The sequence below is a fragment of the Perognathus longimembris genome, chromosome 16 (assembly GCF_023159225.1).
Source record: "Perognathus longimembris pacificus isolate PPM17 chromosome 16, ASM2315922v1, whole genome shotgun sequence".
NCBI lineage: Eukaryota > Metazoa > Chordata > Mammalia > Rodentia > Heteromyidae > Perognathus > Perognathus longimembris.
Window position 1 is genome coordinate 4,235,335 of NC_063176.1, and position 20,000 is coordinate 4,255,334.

Sequence of the window (20,000 nt, forward strand, 5' to 3'; positions counted from 1 at the left end):
TATACCATACTACCTTAATTCAGTTCTATAAACTAATTGTTGCCTTTACAGTCATTGTCCTTTTATGTCACAAGTATATATAAATGTGTGCAATTCAGTAATTCTCAAATTGCAACTATCTGAGCACTGTAAAATGGCCCATTAGTGCTAATTATCAGTTCCTTGTGTTTATCATAATAACTAGTCAGACATTAGTGGCTATGGATGCTTAAAATGGCATTCTTGCATAATATTGGCTTACCGTCTTTGTCGTGGAGAAATCTCAGTGTTGATCAAATATCAAACTTCATTAGTGGGAAAACTAGTCTATAAAGCAAATGATTGGATATTCTACTGTTTTTGCTCTGGCAAAACAAGGCATTAGGAATGGATTTTTCCATATATACCCCTTCATAATTCTTAAAACATTATTCTTAAAACTTTTTGTGCCACTAACTTAGTTTATGTAAAAATAAAATATTTTCTTAGCACATTTGCAGCCTTGGGCTTGTACAGCACAATCTACCATCACGTTTTTCCGTAAAACACAGAAAGTAATTTTGTCTGTTGATTTGCCTTCTAGTTATAAGGAAAATGTAATGAGATTATCAAGAATTCACCACGATCAGCCAGTGAAGCCCCTGGACCGAGCTGTCTTCTGGATTGAGTTTGTCATGCGCCACAAAGGAGCCAAGCACCTTCGGGTGGCAACCCACGACCTCACCTGGCTCCAGTACCACTCTCTGGATGTGATTGCCTTCCTGCTGGCCTGCGTGGCAGTTCCTATATTTTTGGTTGTGAAATGTTGCCTGTTTTCTTGTCGAAAGTGTGATAAGACAGGAAAGAAGAAAAAAAGAGAGTAGAACAAGAAAAAGAAAGTGGAAATCTTTCTAAGTTTGGTCAAGTCCTGGAGAGAAATCCTATTCATTGAAGTCACAAGAATCTTACTGATTATTCCCTCTTCATGTGAATTGCAAATATTCCTTCCTATACTTAATTAAGATAGAAAGTCTAGAATCATTATGATCATTAACATACCCATGTTTGTCATTCTTTCTTTGTCATTTGCCAGTGGCCTTTCCAGTTTCTCCCTCACTTTCCTGACACAGGTGCACTACTATTTCTAAATAGGTCCTATTGAAAAGAAGATTCATTTTTCAAAGCAAAGTTACTTGTGTAACAATGATATGCTGAATTCTTTGGAGTTCATAGAATGTAAACAGAACTTTGAGGATGAAGGGCGCTCACAAGTGAAATTCACAAGTCCTAGCAGACCAAACAAATCAAGAAATATTGTAGGAGATAAAAGGTCTGAGATGAATGATTTCCTCTGTTAATAACAATAAACAATCTTGTAGATCTCCTAGGAAGTTGGCATCAGAGCCACAGGGAAGAGCTAGGGAGAGCCCCTAGCTCTCTGATCTCAGCAACACTTAAGATCTTAACAGACACATCAACTCAAGTAAGTGACCAGGAATGCATAAGCAGAGAATTACAAGAATGATAAAGATTGTGTGTGCTATCCTTAGCACACATATGCACAGGAAAGTGGGAAATGACTTCACACCCCTTGTCATTACAGGCCCTAATCTTGGCTAAGCAGCAATAGCAGCCACAAGATTCCCCTTTGACCTCCACCTGCTCAGAAAATGACACACCCTAAGACCCAGAGTTTCAGAAGTGGAGTGAGAGACTGCCACAAACAGACAGAGAAACCACAGAATAATTGAGGGGTGACACTTTCCAAAAAGAAATGTACTCCTTTCTTGACTTACATAACTGCACCCCAGGTGGACACCACATTGACAATAAAAAAGGAAAAAAAATAAAAACATTTTTTACTATTTTAAAAATTTCACATGTTGTAATAGAGCATGAATTCGTTCTTTCCTTTTCTTTTTTCTTTTTTGCTTTTCATTGATTTCCTTCTCTCAACTACAGAGGAAGGATTTGAGTTAATCCAACAATAGAGGGTTCCAAATGAAATAAATTACATAAACTTCGGAAGTAATGTTCTATGTTCCTATGTTATACTCACTGCTGCTTAACAATGAGAGACATACATAACGCTGATTTCATTTTATCAACCACAAACTTAAAAAACATAGTTTTCTATCGAAGGAGTGTCACAGTGGTTTGTATACTTCGCCTCTAAAAGCATCCACGCTGTGTGTGCTGTAGCAGTCAGGATAGAACTGTAAGAGGCTGGGCGGATAACCGGGATGGAGGAAAACCTGTGGCAGAGTCCAGGAGAGACAGGCGAACACGCGGCCCAGCTCCTGCTCCCTCCACACTGAAAACAGAACAAGAGTCCGACACATCATCACTTCAGTTAGTTAAGAATGCTAAAAGAAAACTTTTTTTTTTTTGGCCAGTCCTGGGCCTTGGACTCAGGGCCTGAGCACTGTCCCTGGCTTCTTCTTGCTCAAGGCTTGCACTCTGCCACTTGAGCCACAGCGCCGCTTCTGGCCGTTTTCTGTATATGTGGTGCTGGGGAATCGAACCTAGGGCCTCGTGTATCCGAGGCAGGCACTCTTGCCACTAGGCTATATCCCCAGCCCCTAAAAGAAAACTTTTTATAAATGTCAGTGCTTTGGCAAAACAAAACAGATAACGTTTTAAAAATCTAGGGATTTTTTAATAGGCTTATCCACAGACTTTATTCCTCCCAACTTCCCCATTCCCCAAAATGAGATGTTTACATTTCTAAAATGAGAAAGAGTTGTGCAAAAGAGAGCACTCATGTAAGAAGCTAAGTGTTTCTAGTCATCACCTCTATTGCCTATTGATATTATTGTAATGAAGATAGTACAGTTCCTTTGAAGACACTCTCAATTTCTCAAATTTCACTTTATCTCCCCTCCCCCCCCTTGGCTTGTTTTTGCTCAAGCCTAGCACTCTATACCACTTGAGGCACAGCACCACTTCTGGCCTTTTCTGTTCATGTGGTGCTGAGGAATCGAACCCAGGGCTTCATGCATGCAAGTACTCTACTGCTAAGCCACATTCCCAGTCCCTTGTTTCTGTTTCATATCTGCTAAATCCTTAAGACACAAAGTATAAAGAAAATAACACATGTTAAAGGAAATGACAGACATTCAATGCCACTGCAAGACACCAATTACATATGCAAAAACTTGGTACATAGAAACTATCATATATGAAGTATTAACTATCATATAAAAGGTATTAAGTAAGTGTTAGGAGGTGGGCCCTGGTGGCTCATGCCTATAATCCTAGCTACTCAAGAGGCTGAGATCTGAGAGTCATAATTGGAATCCAATCTGGGCATGAAAGTTCATAAGACTCTTATCTCCAATAATCACAGAAAAAGCCAGACATGGCACTGTGGCTCAAGTGGTAGAGTGCTAGCCTTGAGCAAAAGGAGCCCAGGGACAGCATCCAGGACCAGAGTTGAAGTCCCATGACCAGCTGCTCCCCCTTCAAAAAAAAAAAAAGGGATTGTTTTTATTGCCACATCCCCGCTACTCCTTGGAGTCTGAAACCAACAAAATTTTGAAGCTAACTACCCCAAGCACTCTCTTACATAAAAGGTGGAAATCAGGTGCTGGGAATGTGGATTGGTAGTAGAGCGCTTGCCTAACATGCGTGAAGCCCTGGGTTCAATACTTCAGTACCACATAAACAGAAAAAGCCAGAAGTGGTGCTGTGACTCAAGTGGTAGAGTGCTAGCCTTGAGCAAAAATAGCTCAGGGACAGTGTTCAGGCCCTGAGTTCTAGCCCCAGGACTGGCAAAAACAAACAAACAAACAAACAGCAAAAAAAAACCCCAAAAAAACAAAATCCACCAAAGGACAGACAGTATGAGTCAGATCCATTATCAAAGGAAAAGTTAAAATTTAGTGAAGTAACTGAACAAAAACCAATCTTGTCCACCAGATCGTAACCATTTTCTCCAACTCAAAATCTGGGAAATTTTAAGCAACAAAATGTAATGACAATAACTGTGTAAGGAATACAAATGACATCAATTCATATGCCTGTATTTTACCAAGAACTAGTGCATGGATTAGACAGATATCCCTTAATTCCAACTAATCCTATATAAAGAATAGTAAAATCTTGAAAATGATCATCTTTTTTATAGAGCCTTAATAAGTTAAGTCTAAAAAGTATATATTTTGAAAATATGCTGCATTCTTTTGCTCTATTCATTAAGCAGCTCTTTTTTCTCCAAATGGACTTATTTGTTTATTCCCTAATTTTTTCATTTCCCAGTGAAAACAAAAGCCAGACATACTTTAGGACATCAGTTTATTTTCTTCTGAAGTTTTTCGTGATTGATTTTTCAGTAAAAAATTCTGTAGAGGTAACCTTTTGTCCTACTCTAAATGGCATGTACAAATGTATCTTTATATGAATTATTGCCAATGACATTAAAGTTGATCATTTAAATAAATTACAAAGTCTTCTAACTTCAGTCCTCTGTAATTGCTAGCTCTTTTTTTTGAGAAGAAATCCTAGAGCCTCTAAAATTCCATGAAACATATTTATCAATACTTTACCATTCCTTACAATAATATTCAGATTAGCAAATGTGGAAGAACTAATAAAAAAGACTTTCTACTGAGTAAGTACTTTACAAATAAATGTTGAAAGGGAATGGAGAAATGGCTAATCTTCATTTAATATATCTCAAATTATTTTTTTTAAACTATGTATAATTTGTAGGCAGGACCAACATAATATAACTGTAGAGCTTAGTTGTAAGATCTGGATGCATGAGAAACAATAGTTGGTTAATACTAAAGAAATACTGAAGTAGAACAGAATAAGTTATTTTTACAGTAAAGCTTAGAATAGGATAACAATATGATAGAAAATTTGAGCAACATGAATTGATTCATATGTTTTCGATCTCTTTGTCGGTTTATTTGGAAGGCTCATATTTCAGATTTGCTTTTATATCTTTAGACATATATTAAAATAATTTCATTTTTTTAGTAAAATGGTAGAAATATTTAAAATCACTAATACTGAATTTGTTTTCTTTGATCTGGGAATATTATTTCTTTTCAAAAATTTAATTTTAGGCCTGGGAATATGGCCTAGTGGCAAGAGTGCTTGCCTCGTATACATGAAGCCCTAGGTTCAATTCCCCAGCACCACATATACAGAAAACGGCCAGAAGTGGTGCTGTGGCTCAAGTGGCAGAGTGCTAGCCTTGAGCAAAAAGAAGCCAGGGACAGTGCTCAGGCCCTGAGTCCAAGGCCCAGGACTGGTCAATTTTTTTTTAAAATTTTATTGTCAAGGTGAGGTACAGAGGAGTTACAGTTACCTATGTAAGGTAGTGAGTACATTTCTTGGCCCAACATTGTTAACTTCTCCCTCATTTTTCTCCCTCTTTCCTTCCTCTGTATCCTCCTCAAGGTATAATGTTCATTTCCAACATATTTTTCTGTGGGTATCATTGTTGCACTGGTTCAACCTTTGTCCATTGTCTCACCATTTGCTTGTTTCCCTTCCTTAATTCAGATAAGCATATATATACACGATACACATAGTCCTAGAAGAGGATCACATAGCTCAATAGCTATGTACATGTGACCATGTAAGATGATACTAAGTGAAATGAACTCCAAAACATGGAAACAAGAGGGTTTTTTTGTTACTGTTGTTTATAAAGTCAATATTTTTATCTGTTGCTAAATTTGTAAGCACAGTGTGTATGTGTGGGAGAGAGAGAGGGAGGGAGAGAGGGAGAGAGAGACTACTTAAGGCCAGAATTCAGAGTCTGGGCACTCTGTCTAAGCTTCTGTGGATAAGACAAGTGATCTACCTCTTGATCCACAGCTCTGCTTCTGCATTTTTTGTAATTAACTAGAGATACAATCTCACAGAGTTTTCTGCCCTCTCTGCCTTCCCACTATGATTCTCAACAATAGGGCCCTGAATATCTAGGATTATAAGCTTGAACCCCTGGCACCTGGACTTAGTTCTACTACATTTGATTCATTACTTTATTTCTCAGGCACATTTATTCATAGAAAGGTTTAGCCTTCTAAGAATACAGTGTTAACATTTTCTCAGTATACTTTTTTTGACACTGTCATTTTTGTTTCTAGGTTACATATTTGTATAAAGACATTTACCTTGTAAGTTTATACTGTTAATATTTTCTTAGTATACTTATATGTCACTGGATCACCCTTGATTGCTCTTGCTGGGGGTTTTCTTTGGCCTACGCTGTATTAAATGTCACAAAAAATTACTCACATCCTAGTGATAAAATAATACACAACTTGAATGTTTGATGCTAGTTACAGCTTTCCATCTTCTAAGTAAACCTATACTGGATCTGCCTCCTAGCCAAAAGATACTGTGAAGAAATTTAAATTTTAATAAAATCCATGCCTTTATCATAAGTGACTGAAATAACACTTGATAAAGCTTATTAGCTTACATAGATTGCACACATATCATTATTCTCTTTGATTTTAAAGAAAGTTTTTCATTTTGCTAAATAACTCAGTCTTAAAGACTTAGCAAAGGCATTACCTCATCATTTCCTTCTCTCAACCAAGCCAATTTCTCCATGGGCTATGCTGTTGTACCTTATTAGACATGTTATTTATATGATATTAGTGTAATGTCTGTAGAGAAGGTGTTGATTATTTGACTTAATTCCAGAAACATTATGTCAACTCAGACTTGGAATAATAGTGTGATTGCCTTTCTAATCTCTGGGCATTGGAAGCAATGTACAGAGGGCCACATGGTGCTTGTAAATGTGTGGAATTAAAAGGGAAACTTATATTGATGACTGGATCAAAACATCTGTATTTCAAAATTTTACATTTCCCCTATTATTCAAACATTTACAAGCCCAATGTTTATATACACCGATGTATTCAATAATTAACTTATGAACTTGCTTGAAAAATTCTCAAAGAAGGTGTTCATAATTTCGTCTTTTATGTTCTTGCTAGCATTAGTGTCACCAAGTACTTCTTCAACTTTGCCATTTAAATGCTACGATTCCCACAGAAACCCATCACTCAGTCCTCTGCTTTTTGTGCATAATCCAACATTTTATTCTCTATGACGATTTTCACAGAGATTATATTTGCACATAGAAGGTATCATCAGGGCTCTCCAAAGTCTCCTATTTTTAACTGGTATTTTCATTTTTGACAAGTTCAATGTCACCCTTACTCCTTACATCTATGGAATTAATAACTGACCACTCCAGTGATATAAAAACTTCCTGCTAAGCATTCCTCAAGTGTGGTTCCTCCATTCTACTGAGTATCTATCTTTGGTCAGCTGTGATTCTGGAATCAGCTGACAAGCCTCCCCCAATTCCAAAAGAACTGCAAAAATCTTGATTTACATGCAAGTGAGAGTATCTTCTGAGATTCGCAATCAGTGTAACCTTTTGAAAATTATCTTGTGTTCTTTTCTTCATGTCAGGGGCAACGAAATATAAATATGAAAGTGAGTTGAAAAAGACTTTGACCAAGGTTTCCCCCAAATAACAATCCTCTTATTCTATGAGATATTAGATGTATATGAGCTCTTCTGTTTTATATAGAAATTAATGTAAAAGTATCATTTTTAGCATATGGAAAATGAATTTATTTGAATGCTAGAATGAATTCCTAACCAATATTTAATTGTATTTCATCCATTGTATAGATGTCATATGGATGTTTAACTTCAGTGACCAAATGGACAAAGTTCTTTCAGTCTGTGTTCTTTTAGGACACTGGGAATTAATCTTTTATCTATGTAATACGTATATTTCTACTTCCACTCAACACACACTCAATCTAAGCAGCACAGCGAGGGAGCATCATGCCTCCCAAGTGGACCTTGTCCATCCTGCTGCTTCCGCTGTGCTGCGTGGACTGGGGGTTCTGTGGGAAAGTCTTGGCGTGGCCCTGCGAAATGAGCCACTGGCTCAACCTAGAGAGGATTCTTGATGAGCTCATCGCAAAGGGACACCAGAGGTGACCGTTTTGACAAATACTATGAATATTTTAGTGCAGTACAGAAAACCTTCTGCACTGAATTTCGAGGTGGTCCAAATGCCACATGGCAGAGCAAGTGATACGAAGTACTTGGAAAAATGTATAGGTCTAGTTGTGAATGTTATACCAACATTGCCACTGTGGCAAGGGGTAAGCAAAATGCAAGAACTGTTTCTTACCAACACTGGAGTGTTTGAAAGTCTCTGTGGGAATACAGTCTACAACCAGTCACTCGTGAGGAAACTCCTGCATCTCAGGGCCCATTCACAAGTCACCTCCTCAGATCATGAAGGACTAGCCAATGAGTGAAAGTGTCAGGTTCCAAATTCAAGTACCAATGTCAGACCTAAAAGAAAAACAACAACAACAACCCTTCAGTGTATCAGTTAATTTTATTGTGATCAATCAGAATGTGTTGTGAAGCTTAGTGGCAGCGCAATACCCTAGCATATAGGAGGTATGAAAACTAATATTGAGAAGCATTTGTAAATATGAGTATTTATATAAAATAATAACTTAAAAGTATTTGCATTTCAATCAGCTGTGCACCAATTGAACTAATATATTGTTATTGTACTTTTTAACTCATAAAATACATGATTATCATTCTTTTTTCCCCCTGGTTGCAAAATTAACATATATTGGAAGTGCAAAAGTTTGCCCTTGGTATTTATATACATGCATATACTGTACTTTGGTCAAATTCATCCTCTGTATTACTGCTAGAGTCACTTCAGGGACAGTAAAATAGAACACAACTCAACATTATTAATGCCATTAAAGTATTTGCTCATTTTCTAAAATATCTTTAAATGATGGAAGTTTCTACTAAAAAATGTAAAATGAAGGAGGACAGGGATGCGAAACAGTGATAGTGTGAATTGGATAAAAGCACAATATATGCATGATTGGAAATACCATAGTAAAACACCTCTGAATGATGAATATGCTCTACTCTTTTTAATTGGCCAACATCATGAATTCCAAGTGTTGGCAGAATGTAGTTCAAAAGTAACCCTATTGCTCTGTTGCTTGGAATGTAAACTAGCACAATCACTCTAAATTGCAGTCTGGATGTTCCTCAAAAAACTAAACATAGATCTTCCCTACAACCCAGGCATTCCACTCTTGGACATCTACCCTGAACATCAAAAGCCAAGATACTGTAAAGACACTTCCACATCCACGTTTGTTGCCACACTAGTCACAATAGCTATGTGGTAGAAATAGCTCAGATGCCCTACCATAGACTAGGTCCAAAAATGTGGCACATATATACGATGGAATTTTACACAGCCATTAGAAAGAATAATAATATGTCATTTGCAGGGAAATGGATGGACCCAGAACAAATCATGTTAAGTAATGCAAGCCAAGGTCAAAGAGAAAAACGGTGCATGTTTTCACTCCTATGCAGAAACTAGATCTAAAATACACTGGAACATGATCAGTGATAGCCGACGCTAGGCATTCACACACAGTGAAACTAAAGGAGAATATTTTTAGGAGAGAAAAACAAAGGCACAGTGCCTATGCTCAGATTATCATATAAATATTTATTGAAATGAAGTTCAGAAAATGGAAACAGTAGATTACTTTCTGTGTTGTTTTCATTTAAAAATTTTGTTTGCTCATTTATCTGTCTTTAGGTGGGGAAGAGGGATACAGAAATAGAAGGACAAAGAGTGAATAAATACACACTAGCCTCAATGTTGGAAATGAACTAAACAACTGGTGGGGGTGTGGGGTTTGGGGGGGCGGAAACAGGGAGAAAATGAGAGACAAGGTGACACTGTTCAAAAAGAATTCTACTCATTTTCTGACTTATGTAACTGTAACCCCTCTGCATATCACCTTTACAATAATGATAGAAATATACAAATAGAAGCAAATAAAAATAAAAAGAAGATATGCTTTATCTAGTTTATATAATTATAGCTCCTCTGTACATCACCATTATAATATCAATAAAAAATTTTAAGTCACAAAAAAGAAAATTATCTTAGTCAATGTTATAAAGGCCTTAAATTCTGAAAAGGTAAAGGGAGTGTAGTAAGAACATTTCTTTAAGTTAGAAAAGAACATTTTCCTTCTATCAGGCATTCTTGTTATTTCTCAAATTGTCGATATAAATCCAAACATTTTATAACTCTGAGAACTAGGACAAAGACAAAGTTGTATGCCATAATTAACAACTTCCTACAAAATAGACTTTAAAATTGAATGTCCATTTACTGTAACTAGAAGTAAACAGAGCGGAAAATTCCATTACAGACTAGTTACTTCCTGACCATCTCCAAGATGAGACTCATTTTTTCTCAGTTCTAGTTTCTGCTGCTTGATCTCTCACAATGGGGAAACATTGGGTGCAGAGAGTTTCTCCTTATCAAGTAATTATAAAAGAAGCAATGACTACTTCTATGCTAGAAAGCCCAGAAAAGTCTCAATGCAATGCATTGGCCCTAACTAATATGCATGTCCTACTAAAATAATCAGTGGCATAGATCCAGGTTGCGTAGTACGTTACACAAAATTCTAATTGATCAAGCATCTGTGAGGAAATTTTTGTTCAGAGGAAATTTAGATTAGACACACAATATAAGGAGAACGAATGTGGCTTATAATACATGAGCTTGCACATAGGAGGCAAATTTTCATATGCTTCAGAAATGAAATTAATCTTAAGTAATATTATAAGGTTTTAGAGATAGGGCCGTTAAACTTAATAGCAGGAAATGTTTGAGATTATTTCTATTGTTATTCATTACCATACTGAAGGAGTTACACACAGAATACAAAAACAAACAAAAAAATTAAACCCATATCACAAAAAGCACGTTTTGTTATTATTTTCAGAGGCCGTTCTAGATGTATAAGCACGCAATGAGCAGTCTGCTAGGAACCATAGAACACATGCTTTGAAGTGTCAACAGACAGCAATTCTTTATTTTATTTTATTTGTTTTTATTATAAAGGTGATATACAGAGGGGTTAAAGATACATAGGTCAGGTAATAAGGACATTTCCTTTTAAACAGTGTCTTCTCTTCCCTGTTTTTCTCCTTCACAACTCTCCTTTCCCACAAGTCACATAGTTCATTTTCAACATAGTGTCTAGCAAGCATCACTGCTGAATTAGTTCGCCCTTTGTCCCACTACTTAACATTGTTCTAAGAAATTTCTGCATTTATACCACGCCAACACTTGCAATAGATGTGTATCAAAAACACAGGTCAAAAGATACTTTTATATTGCTAGAATTCAACTTTTATTCTTCCCTTTACTCCCGGTTCTCATTTCTCCAGGCCTGCCCCCCCCCCGCCCCGGCTCCTTACTTATTTCTACAGAACTGTCTACACACTACCTCTTATTGCACATGATGCTAGATTCAGTCATGGTGCTAGCCCCAGATTGCAGGATGATATACTAATTTACAAATGCTTCCTTCTCCTTATGGTTCTATGCATATAAGGCAATGTTATCCAAAGAACTCACAGGCCCTCTTGACTGCAGGTAAGACAGAAGCACTGGTTAGCGCCAACTTCATCATCCAGGATGAAGGCACATTTCAGTTTATCAAGACCTTTTACATTATGGCAAAATGGCATAAGAACTGACTTTCAATGTCTAGCTTTAGAATCATCTTTCCCATTGTATCACTGAATTAGGCAGAGGCAACAACAACCACAACCAAAAGAGTTGCGATGATATGGGAAGAATTCAATAGCTGTGCCAGAATTCTACCTATCCCCTCTTTCCCTGACAGAAGCAGAGAAATCTCTCTGTTAAGGACTTGCCTTAGCTACTTCTAATATTGATTATGATCACACACTAATGAAAGCCAGTGATTTCCATGTCTTTATCTCATACTGTTCTAATCCCTGTCTCAGTGCTGTGCTGAGCTAGCAAACTGCCTAAGATTTGGTAAATTCATAAAGATTAGAAATGTATTTGTCATAGTTCTAGAAAAGAAGTTCACAGCCTGGACTGCTGGCAGTTTCCTGATTTGTTGAGGGCTGCTCTTATATTCCAAGGCTGCACCTTGAAGGGATAAAGATCCACATCATGAAGCATTAAGCATTCCATAAATATGTAGGCCTCACGACCAAACCACCTGCTAAAGCATTGACTCTAAATGAGTTGCATTGGTGATTCAATTTCAACATGAATTTTGGAAAGATGCAAATACTGAAATCGTAATGAACAGTCAATATTTCAAAGTTTTATTCTCAGCCTCTATTAAACTATGACTCTGAAGGTGCTATGCAGTACAATGTGTTCATTTTGTTCAGTATCTCTCTGCCCATCACGAGGCATTTCTCTGGATAACTGTTTGCTTGTTTAGAACCATACCAAGGCTTGAACTCAAGGTGTCACATTTCCACTTGCCTTTCTTGTTCACAGATAGTGCTCTACTACCTGAGCTGCCAGACTTTCTGAATAATTGGTAATAGAGTCTTGCACACTTTTCCACCCAGGTGGGCTTCGAACTATGATCTCCAGCTCTCAGCTTCCTGAGTAGCTGGGATTATGGAAAGTGAGCCATGGATGCCCTCATTTGCTTTAGGTTTTTAAGCTAGGCATTCAGTATGTACACCAATCTAGCCTTCTTTTCCTGCTTCCTCTTCCTGAGTGCTGCGATTACAAGTGTGCTCCACCACGCCAAACATAGTATTTACTGCCTACCTTTTAAAAAAATCATATTTTGAGGGCTGGGAATATGGCCTAGTGGTAAGAGTGCCCGCCTCCTATACATGAAGCCCTGGGTTCGAGTCCCCAGCACCACATATGTAGAAAACGGCCAGAAGTGGCACTATGGCTCAAGTGGCAGAGTGCTAGCCTTGAGCAAAAAGAAGCCAGGGACAGTGCTCAGGCCCTGAGTCCAAGGCCCAGGACTGGCCAAAAAAAATAAATAAATCATATTTTGAGCATTGACTTCTACCTCTGAATTCATGAAATTTAGTTTGAAGTATGCACAGGTGAATGATATGATATGGGAATTTTATGTCAACAAAGTTTTTACAAAAGCCTATGAATGTACAATTGTACATTCATTGCCGGTGGCTCATATCTATAATTCTAGCTACTCAAAAGATTGAGATCTAGAAAACTGAGGTTTGAAGCCAAGCCAGATGCAAAAGTTTATTAGATTCTGTCTCCAAAATAACCAGCCAAAAGCAGGTCTTGAGGTGTGGTTGAAGTGGTAGAATGCCAGCAAGAAATCTGAGTAAGCCCAAGTTCCTAAGTTCAAAGTCTACTGCCACAAAAAAAGTCTTTGAACTTAGGTATAAGAAATTCAAACTTGACTTTATAATTATTCAATTTCTAGTCTTGTGTCTAGGAGACTACAAATAGAAAAGTTGTTACTTTTTTTCTGTTCTAGACTCTGCTCTAGAATGTTTTATGTAAAACAACTGAGATACACATAAAGGTCATTCAATATTAGCTGGATGACAGCTCTTATGAAAGAGTCATTAAACGCATGTGAACACAAAGGTCCTCTTTCTGTTTGTCCACTTGCAATCTGCATGTTTAGACTGTTCACATTATGTTAATACTTTGAAGTGTAAGAGGTATATTAACTTCTTGATTGATTTATCCTTTCTCAAGGCCCGTGTCAAAAGATGAGGGAATTTGAAAAGAAACAATGCCGGGGTCTTTAGCCCCCAGAGCTCTCCTGACCTGCGGAAGAGATGGGAAGCTTGCCCCAACCTGGGCAGGCCTGTCGGGATCTGATGAATCCCTTTTCCCCTATCTCCTGGGGAAATGCCCGAACCCCAAAAACTATGAGAGAGCACTCGGCCTTATCTTCCGACTGCAGAAGGTGAAGCTCTCGTTGGGCTGCGTTTAGCCAAGGAGAGTGAACTACTGAAATCTCCCACCCCTGCCCCTTCTCACGTGTCAGAAGACTCCAGGGAGGCAGTCTGGGGTTTTGAACTGAACTCCTTGCCCAGGGGGCGGGGGGGGGGGGAAGGTTTTTATTATGGTGGGGAAGGCGGGAAGGCGGGCTTTGCTAATTGGCTGAGCAGGGCTGTCTTGGCCAGAGTGGCACCTTGGGACTCCCCCCACGGGCTGACTTCATGCCCCAATAGGACCACCCCTGGGCACCACGGCGCCATCTTGAAGGCATCCACGTGGACCAGAGATCGAGATGGGAGGCGGGCCAAGCCAGAACTACTCTTTCCAGTTCCGGACCAGGAAGGCATAGGAGTGGCTTCCAGCCATTCGGTCCCAGGGCAGGAGGAGGGGAGGTCAATCGGGGACTGCCCCTCTACGTATACAGCCAGCACCCCACAAGAGCCAAGAAAGGAAAAGGGTCGTTGGATGCCCGCACCCAGCCCCACCTCACCGGAGGACAATCAGACGCGTCTGGGAGAATGTCTGTGCCCGTCTCGCTTTATTGAAATAAGCTCCGCACTTAAATAGGTCAGAGAGGGGAAAGAAGGGGAGGGGTATATGTGCACCTATCTAGGGACTGTGTTCGTCAAGGGTGGAGGGCCAAGGGACCAATCCTAAGAGGTGGCCTAATTCTACATCACAGCCCACAGTACTGCCTCTGGGTTCACCACCAGGCGCCCTCTTGGCCACACGTCGTCCCAAGGCTGGGAGGCGAGCCTAGCTAGAACCGCCTTTCCAGGTTCCGCGTAATAGCCACATGTGACCCAAGAGCTGGGAAACAGGCAGGGCCGGCTGGGACTTCCTGTTTCTGATGCAAGGCATCCGGGCATGCCCCACATCTCCCCCTTTTGGTTTTATTAGCAGGTGGCTGCCCTACTCGAGAGTGTGCCTGTCTTACGTTGCCCCCTCTGAGGATCTTACCCGTCATTGACTACCACTCTAGCTCTTCAGGCAGTCCTACCTGCAGGGCCTGTCAGCCCAGAAGAAAGACTCAGGGGGAGGAATTGACATTTAAGAGGAGGCCCTGTTATTTTTGCCTCACGCCTGTACACCCTAGTAGGGGTCACGGCCAATCTCATAGGGTTCCCAATCGGCTAAATGCAGCATATTGATGTTGGGCCCCCATTAACTGGACAGCTCTGGCTCATTGCTTAAGAAATAGGGAAAGCCTATTAACCACACAATGGTCAAATTTAAGCACAGAGGCAAATGTAAACACAAGGATCATGGGGGATCTCTCCCACAAGGGGGAGAAGGTCAAGGAGCCACCCATTTAGCTTAGTCTAGGGAAAATTGTAGTTCAGTCCCTTTTGGCGCTGCTCAGGATAAAGCAGGCAGAGTTCCCATTCTCTGGTGGTGAGGTAGAAGCAGGCAGAGTCCAACAAGGCAAGTAGAGCTGGGCAACTGGAAGGAAGGGAGGCTGGCTGCCTCCATTGTTGTCCACAATTGCTGATACACGCAGGCAGGTTTCCCATATTTCCAAGGAGCAGAAAGAAATCCACCATGGTCTTTTTCATTCCTAGAGAGCACAAACAAGGAAGCATACCTCAAGAGGGGGTGCTCTTGGGTAGTTATTCTGGTGAACAGCATTTTAGGTCTCTAGCATGTATCCAAATTGGGCTTGGTTCCCCAATCAGGAAAATGCATCCAAAGCCCCTTCCCACACTAATAAGTGGGTCAGGATCTTGCCATAATCCAGTAATGGGGTCCTTCCATCGGACTTCCACCTTTAAATAAGGTGTCTGATTTGACCAATGCCTCTGAAAAGCTGTCAGAGGTTGGTCTTTGGAAAAATTTAACATATTTAATGTAAGCATGGCTGTCCTTAACTGGTCATGGGGGTTACTTCCTTCTTTTTGTTTTATTAATTGGTCCTATAAGGTCTTATTATGCCTCTCCATTATAGCTTGACTGATGACATTAGAGTTGGTAACAAATTGACCACATACAAACTATCAGAATACAGGTTCATCAGCTGCTGGACATGGGTTAGTGCCAAGGCAACTGTGTACAGCTCCTTAAACAGTGCAGACCCTGTAACTGGCTCAAAGTAGTGGGTGCCCTCTTCTCTATTGGCAGGGGAGGAGGTGGAGTATATCACCGCAGCAGATCCCACTTTTTATCCATAAATAAAAACATTTACAGCTTTAATAAGGGGTTTGGTAGAGAAAAGTATGGGGGGAGTCCACTGTAACCTCAAAAATGAGGTTAACCATCTTGAAGAGCCATAATGGCAGTCCAACTTCCCCATGATACACTCTAAGACATGGACACTCGATTATGGTTTCTTTTGACCCTCTCAAAGTCTGACAGCCAGTAGAGAAAAACTAGCACATCAGGATCCCACCCGTAATGTCTCAGGGAAATATGCCTGCCCTTAATTACCAGGTCAGCTAGCTGGTCTAGCTGGGAGTAAAACCTGGGAGCCCATCCCATTGATGCATGTACCCAATGGAGGCTCACCCAACTGAGTAATGACACTGAGCCAGGAAGAATCCAAAGACAAAGGGGGCATTGGGACCTATAGCGAGCCAATTGTGCCATATTTAAGGCCGTCTGAATTTTGAAATATTACTTGATGTGATGGAGTTATTGTAATAACATCAGTGGGGGCTTTATCTTTTAAGGAGTCAAAAAGCAGAAGCAGATCTTCTGTAGGTAGGTGAAGCCAAGGCCTTAACCAGTTAATCTCACCTAGCAGTTTTGTAGCTCCACCAAAGTATAGGTGCCATCAAATCAAATCATATCATATTATTTATCCTTATTGGCAGGTGTTACAGAGCACAAATGAATAACAATCAAGAGGTCAAAGGGTCAGGACAATGTAAAAGTCTCAGCTTCAGCGGATCCGAAGTGGCTGTGTCTTCCATCCCAAATCAGCAGTCCTCGTTAGTCATGTGTGATGGAGCCAGGCAGGAGAGGTGGATTAGACACCTCCTGCTGGGTTGCCTGCAAATTTCTATACAGACTGGTTAAAGATATTAGTTTGGGAGCAGACTGTGGAGGCAGCTTCATGGACCGCCACAGTCCACACAGCTAACACACATGTTGACCTGCATCCTATAAAGCAAAATATCAACCTTAATCAAGAAAATTGAGGTTAGTAGCCACATTTGCTCACTCATTCCCAAATGACTCTGGTTCTCCTTGATCCTATAGAGTTTATGAGAGCACAGGAGAGAAAAATGGAAAACTAAAATCTTAGTCTATACTGAAGAATTGTCAGGATCAGATGTATACTTGACTTTTAGCATAGATAGACATAAAAAATAACACACTGATTTTACATCATTATACTTAAATCGCACGTTGTGTATTTGAACTTTTTGGAGTTTTCCTTAGACACATTTGCTTGTTCCCAAACATGATCAGTTTGGGTTTAAAACCTGGTTTGTTTGTTTTTTTTGGTAATAAGAGTCAGAATTGCCTCCAGGCTGTTTACTGTGATCCCACCCACAGGCTGCAAACATCAGTTAACACAAGACTTAAAAGCAAGTTAAAATAGTAGTCAAAAGCAAGTAATTTTGAAGCCATGATGCCAGTTTTTACATGTTTTACCAACACACAGACAGACAGTTGTGCACAAGCTTTGGGGGGCGCTTAGAATTTTTTTTGAATTGGCCATGTAAGTTTTCTGGAATTCCAGTGGCAAAATGATATTATTTTGCCCATATTTTAGAACCACGTGGTCAGTTAGAAAACAAAACTTTTCCTAGGTAACAAAAATTTTCGCAGATTATTTGGCAAATGAAGAAGCCACATTTTGAGAAACCTGTTCAGCTCCAATGGGGGGGCTGAAGTAGGATGCTATGACCAGAGAAGGTCCAGGAGATGGGAGACAAGACATGAACAGAACACAGACACAATGGCGGCGGAGCTGGTCAGAGCCTCAGCAGGCTCAGAGCAAGACACCTTCGCCTTCCAGCATATGAATTGCAAGGCACATTTGAATTGCAAGATACATTGAATTGTAAGGCCACAGTTGCAGGCTTTAGGGTGGGGGGCAGGATTACAGGGTGCTGGAGTCTCCACATCCCTGCCCAGCCTCCAGGAATTCAGCATGCCCATTTCCTGGGGCAGGGGTGGGAGGCGCTTGCTAAAACCCATTCTATTGTCCACCACAAGGTCAATGCTAGAGAAAACTGAGGATTTAGCCAACAAGCAGAATTCAACTGAACCTCCAAACTTAGCAAACATCAATAACAAGAACAGAAAACCTTTAAAGCAGATGTTAAGCAAATAAGCCCTTCTCCTCCTGTGCAGCCAGGGGGCCATCTCCCCTCTATCCAAGAAGTGGGAAGAGTGAGAGTCTTAAAAGGGCCTTTACTGTCCCCAGGCATTGGGAGGCCTGGGGAGAAACAGGCCTTGAGGGGAGATAGGGTCGGGTAAACCCTGATAGGGGAGTCCTCTCCCAAGTTAATTTCCCTCTTCCTCACCACTTGTTCTACATGGTCCCAAGTAGCCTAGTTGAAAAGATTAGTGTCCACCAGCCAAGGTGTCCAGTGCGCCAAGGTCTCCCAGACCCTTTTGGCCTGGGAGTCTGAGATGTCTAAACCTATGCTTTGAAGCATGAGCCTCAGCACCCTGAGCGCTGGATCATCATGCTACATTTGAGATTGCCCCATCTTTTCTGGGGATACCCTTACTTACCTCTTGGAACTCGCTTGACTTGGCTCGCTGATAGCTTCACTTCTAAACCTAAGCTTCCTCGGGCCCCATGTTGGGCATCAGTTGTTGGGTCTTTAGCACTCAGTACTCTCCTGATCTGTGGGAGAGATGGGGAAGCTCGCCCCGACTGGGAAAGGCCAAGAAAAGAGAAGAGTCTACGCACTGCCCGCACCTATCCTCCCCTGACCAGAGGACAATCAGATGAGTCTGGGAGAATGTCTTGTGCATGTCTCGCTTCATTGAAATAAGCTCCGCATTTAAATAGGTCAGAGAGTGGCAGGAAGGGGAATGTTGTATGCACACCTATCTAGGAACTGTGAAGGGCACCCTGAGCTGTCCATCGAGGGTGGAGGGCTGAGGGACCACTCCTAAGAGGTGGCCTAATTCTACATCACAGGCCACAGAACCGCATCTGGGTTCACCACCAGGCGCCCACTTGGCCACACGTGGCCCCAAGGCTGGGAGGCGGGGCCAGCTAGAACTGCCTTTCCGGGTTCGGTGTAATAGCCACATGTGACCCCAGAGCTGGGAAACAGGTGGGGCTGGCTGGGACTTCCTGTTTCTGACGCAAGGCATCCAGGCATGCCCCACATATGTTGCCAACAAATCTGTGGGATGGAATGATTTTCTGCAAGGATAGCTGAGCAACTGGGTTGTTACTTTTGTTCTGGAAGCTGTGAAAATGTTCTGTGGTGATGTGGCACACAAATAGTGATTGAATCAATCTCCAGAAAATTCAGGAAGACATGTACCTTAAAAGTTTTATTTAACTCTCAAGTGGATTTGGTGCCACTTGTGATGAGATACAAAGGCCATTTAAATGTAATTTCATTGGTTCAATAAGTGTTATTTGAAAAGACTGTTCCTTTCAGTACCTCAGGTTATACATTTCTCATTTTATGTCTAAGACTTTTAATGAACAGTTGTATTGGCATTCACCTAATCGTCAGTCATCCCAAAGCAAAAGCCTTCACCACTCGTGGTGGAGCTAATGGCATCTATGAGGCCATCCATCACGGGGTTCCCATGGTGGACATTCCTTTGGGGAACATGATAACATTGCTCACATGGTGGCCAAAGACATTCAGCTGTATATACGCAATATCAAGCAACACGTGCTCAGAGCACTGGAAGCAGTCATTAACAACACTTTGTTAGCATAACCATAAGGGTGTGTGTGTGTGTGTGTGTGTGTGTGTGTGTGTGTGTGGTGTTTCTGGGCATTAGACCCAGTGACTTGCTCATGATCAAAATCATTTTCATATTTTCTCTTGTATACCATGTAAAGTTTGACCCCTAATTTTTCAGTGGGTATATTTTCTCCATTTTGTGTTGTGATTTAGCAGCAAGTCGTTGTATTTATTATGAGTCAGTATTCCCTATAGTTATGTGTTTTTAGTTTCAGGACATTTGAAATATGGCTGCCAACTGAGATACAGTAGACATATAATCTGTATTTAGA

The 20,000-nt window shown here is 40.5% G+C and overlaps 1 protein-coding gene across 1 annotated transcript in view; it reads left to right on the plus strand.

The window, feature by feature from the left end:
• LOC125364900 (UDP-glucuronosyltransferase 2A3-like) overlaps positions 1 to 20,000 on the plus strand; it is a 49,990-nt gene that overhangs the window by 16,781 nt on the left and 13,209 nt on the right. The window contains exon 7 of the mRNA XM_048364670.1: positions 563 to 1,198. Within this exon, the coding sequence (XP_048220627.1) occupies positions 563 to 842 (280 nt within the window). The 3' untranslated portion in view covers positions 843 to 1,198. Of the gene's footprint in view, positions 1 to 562 lie in introns of the transcript that reaches the window.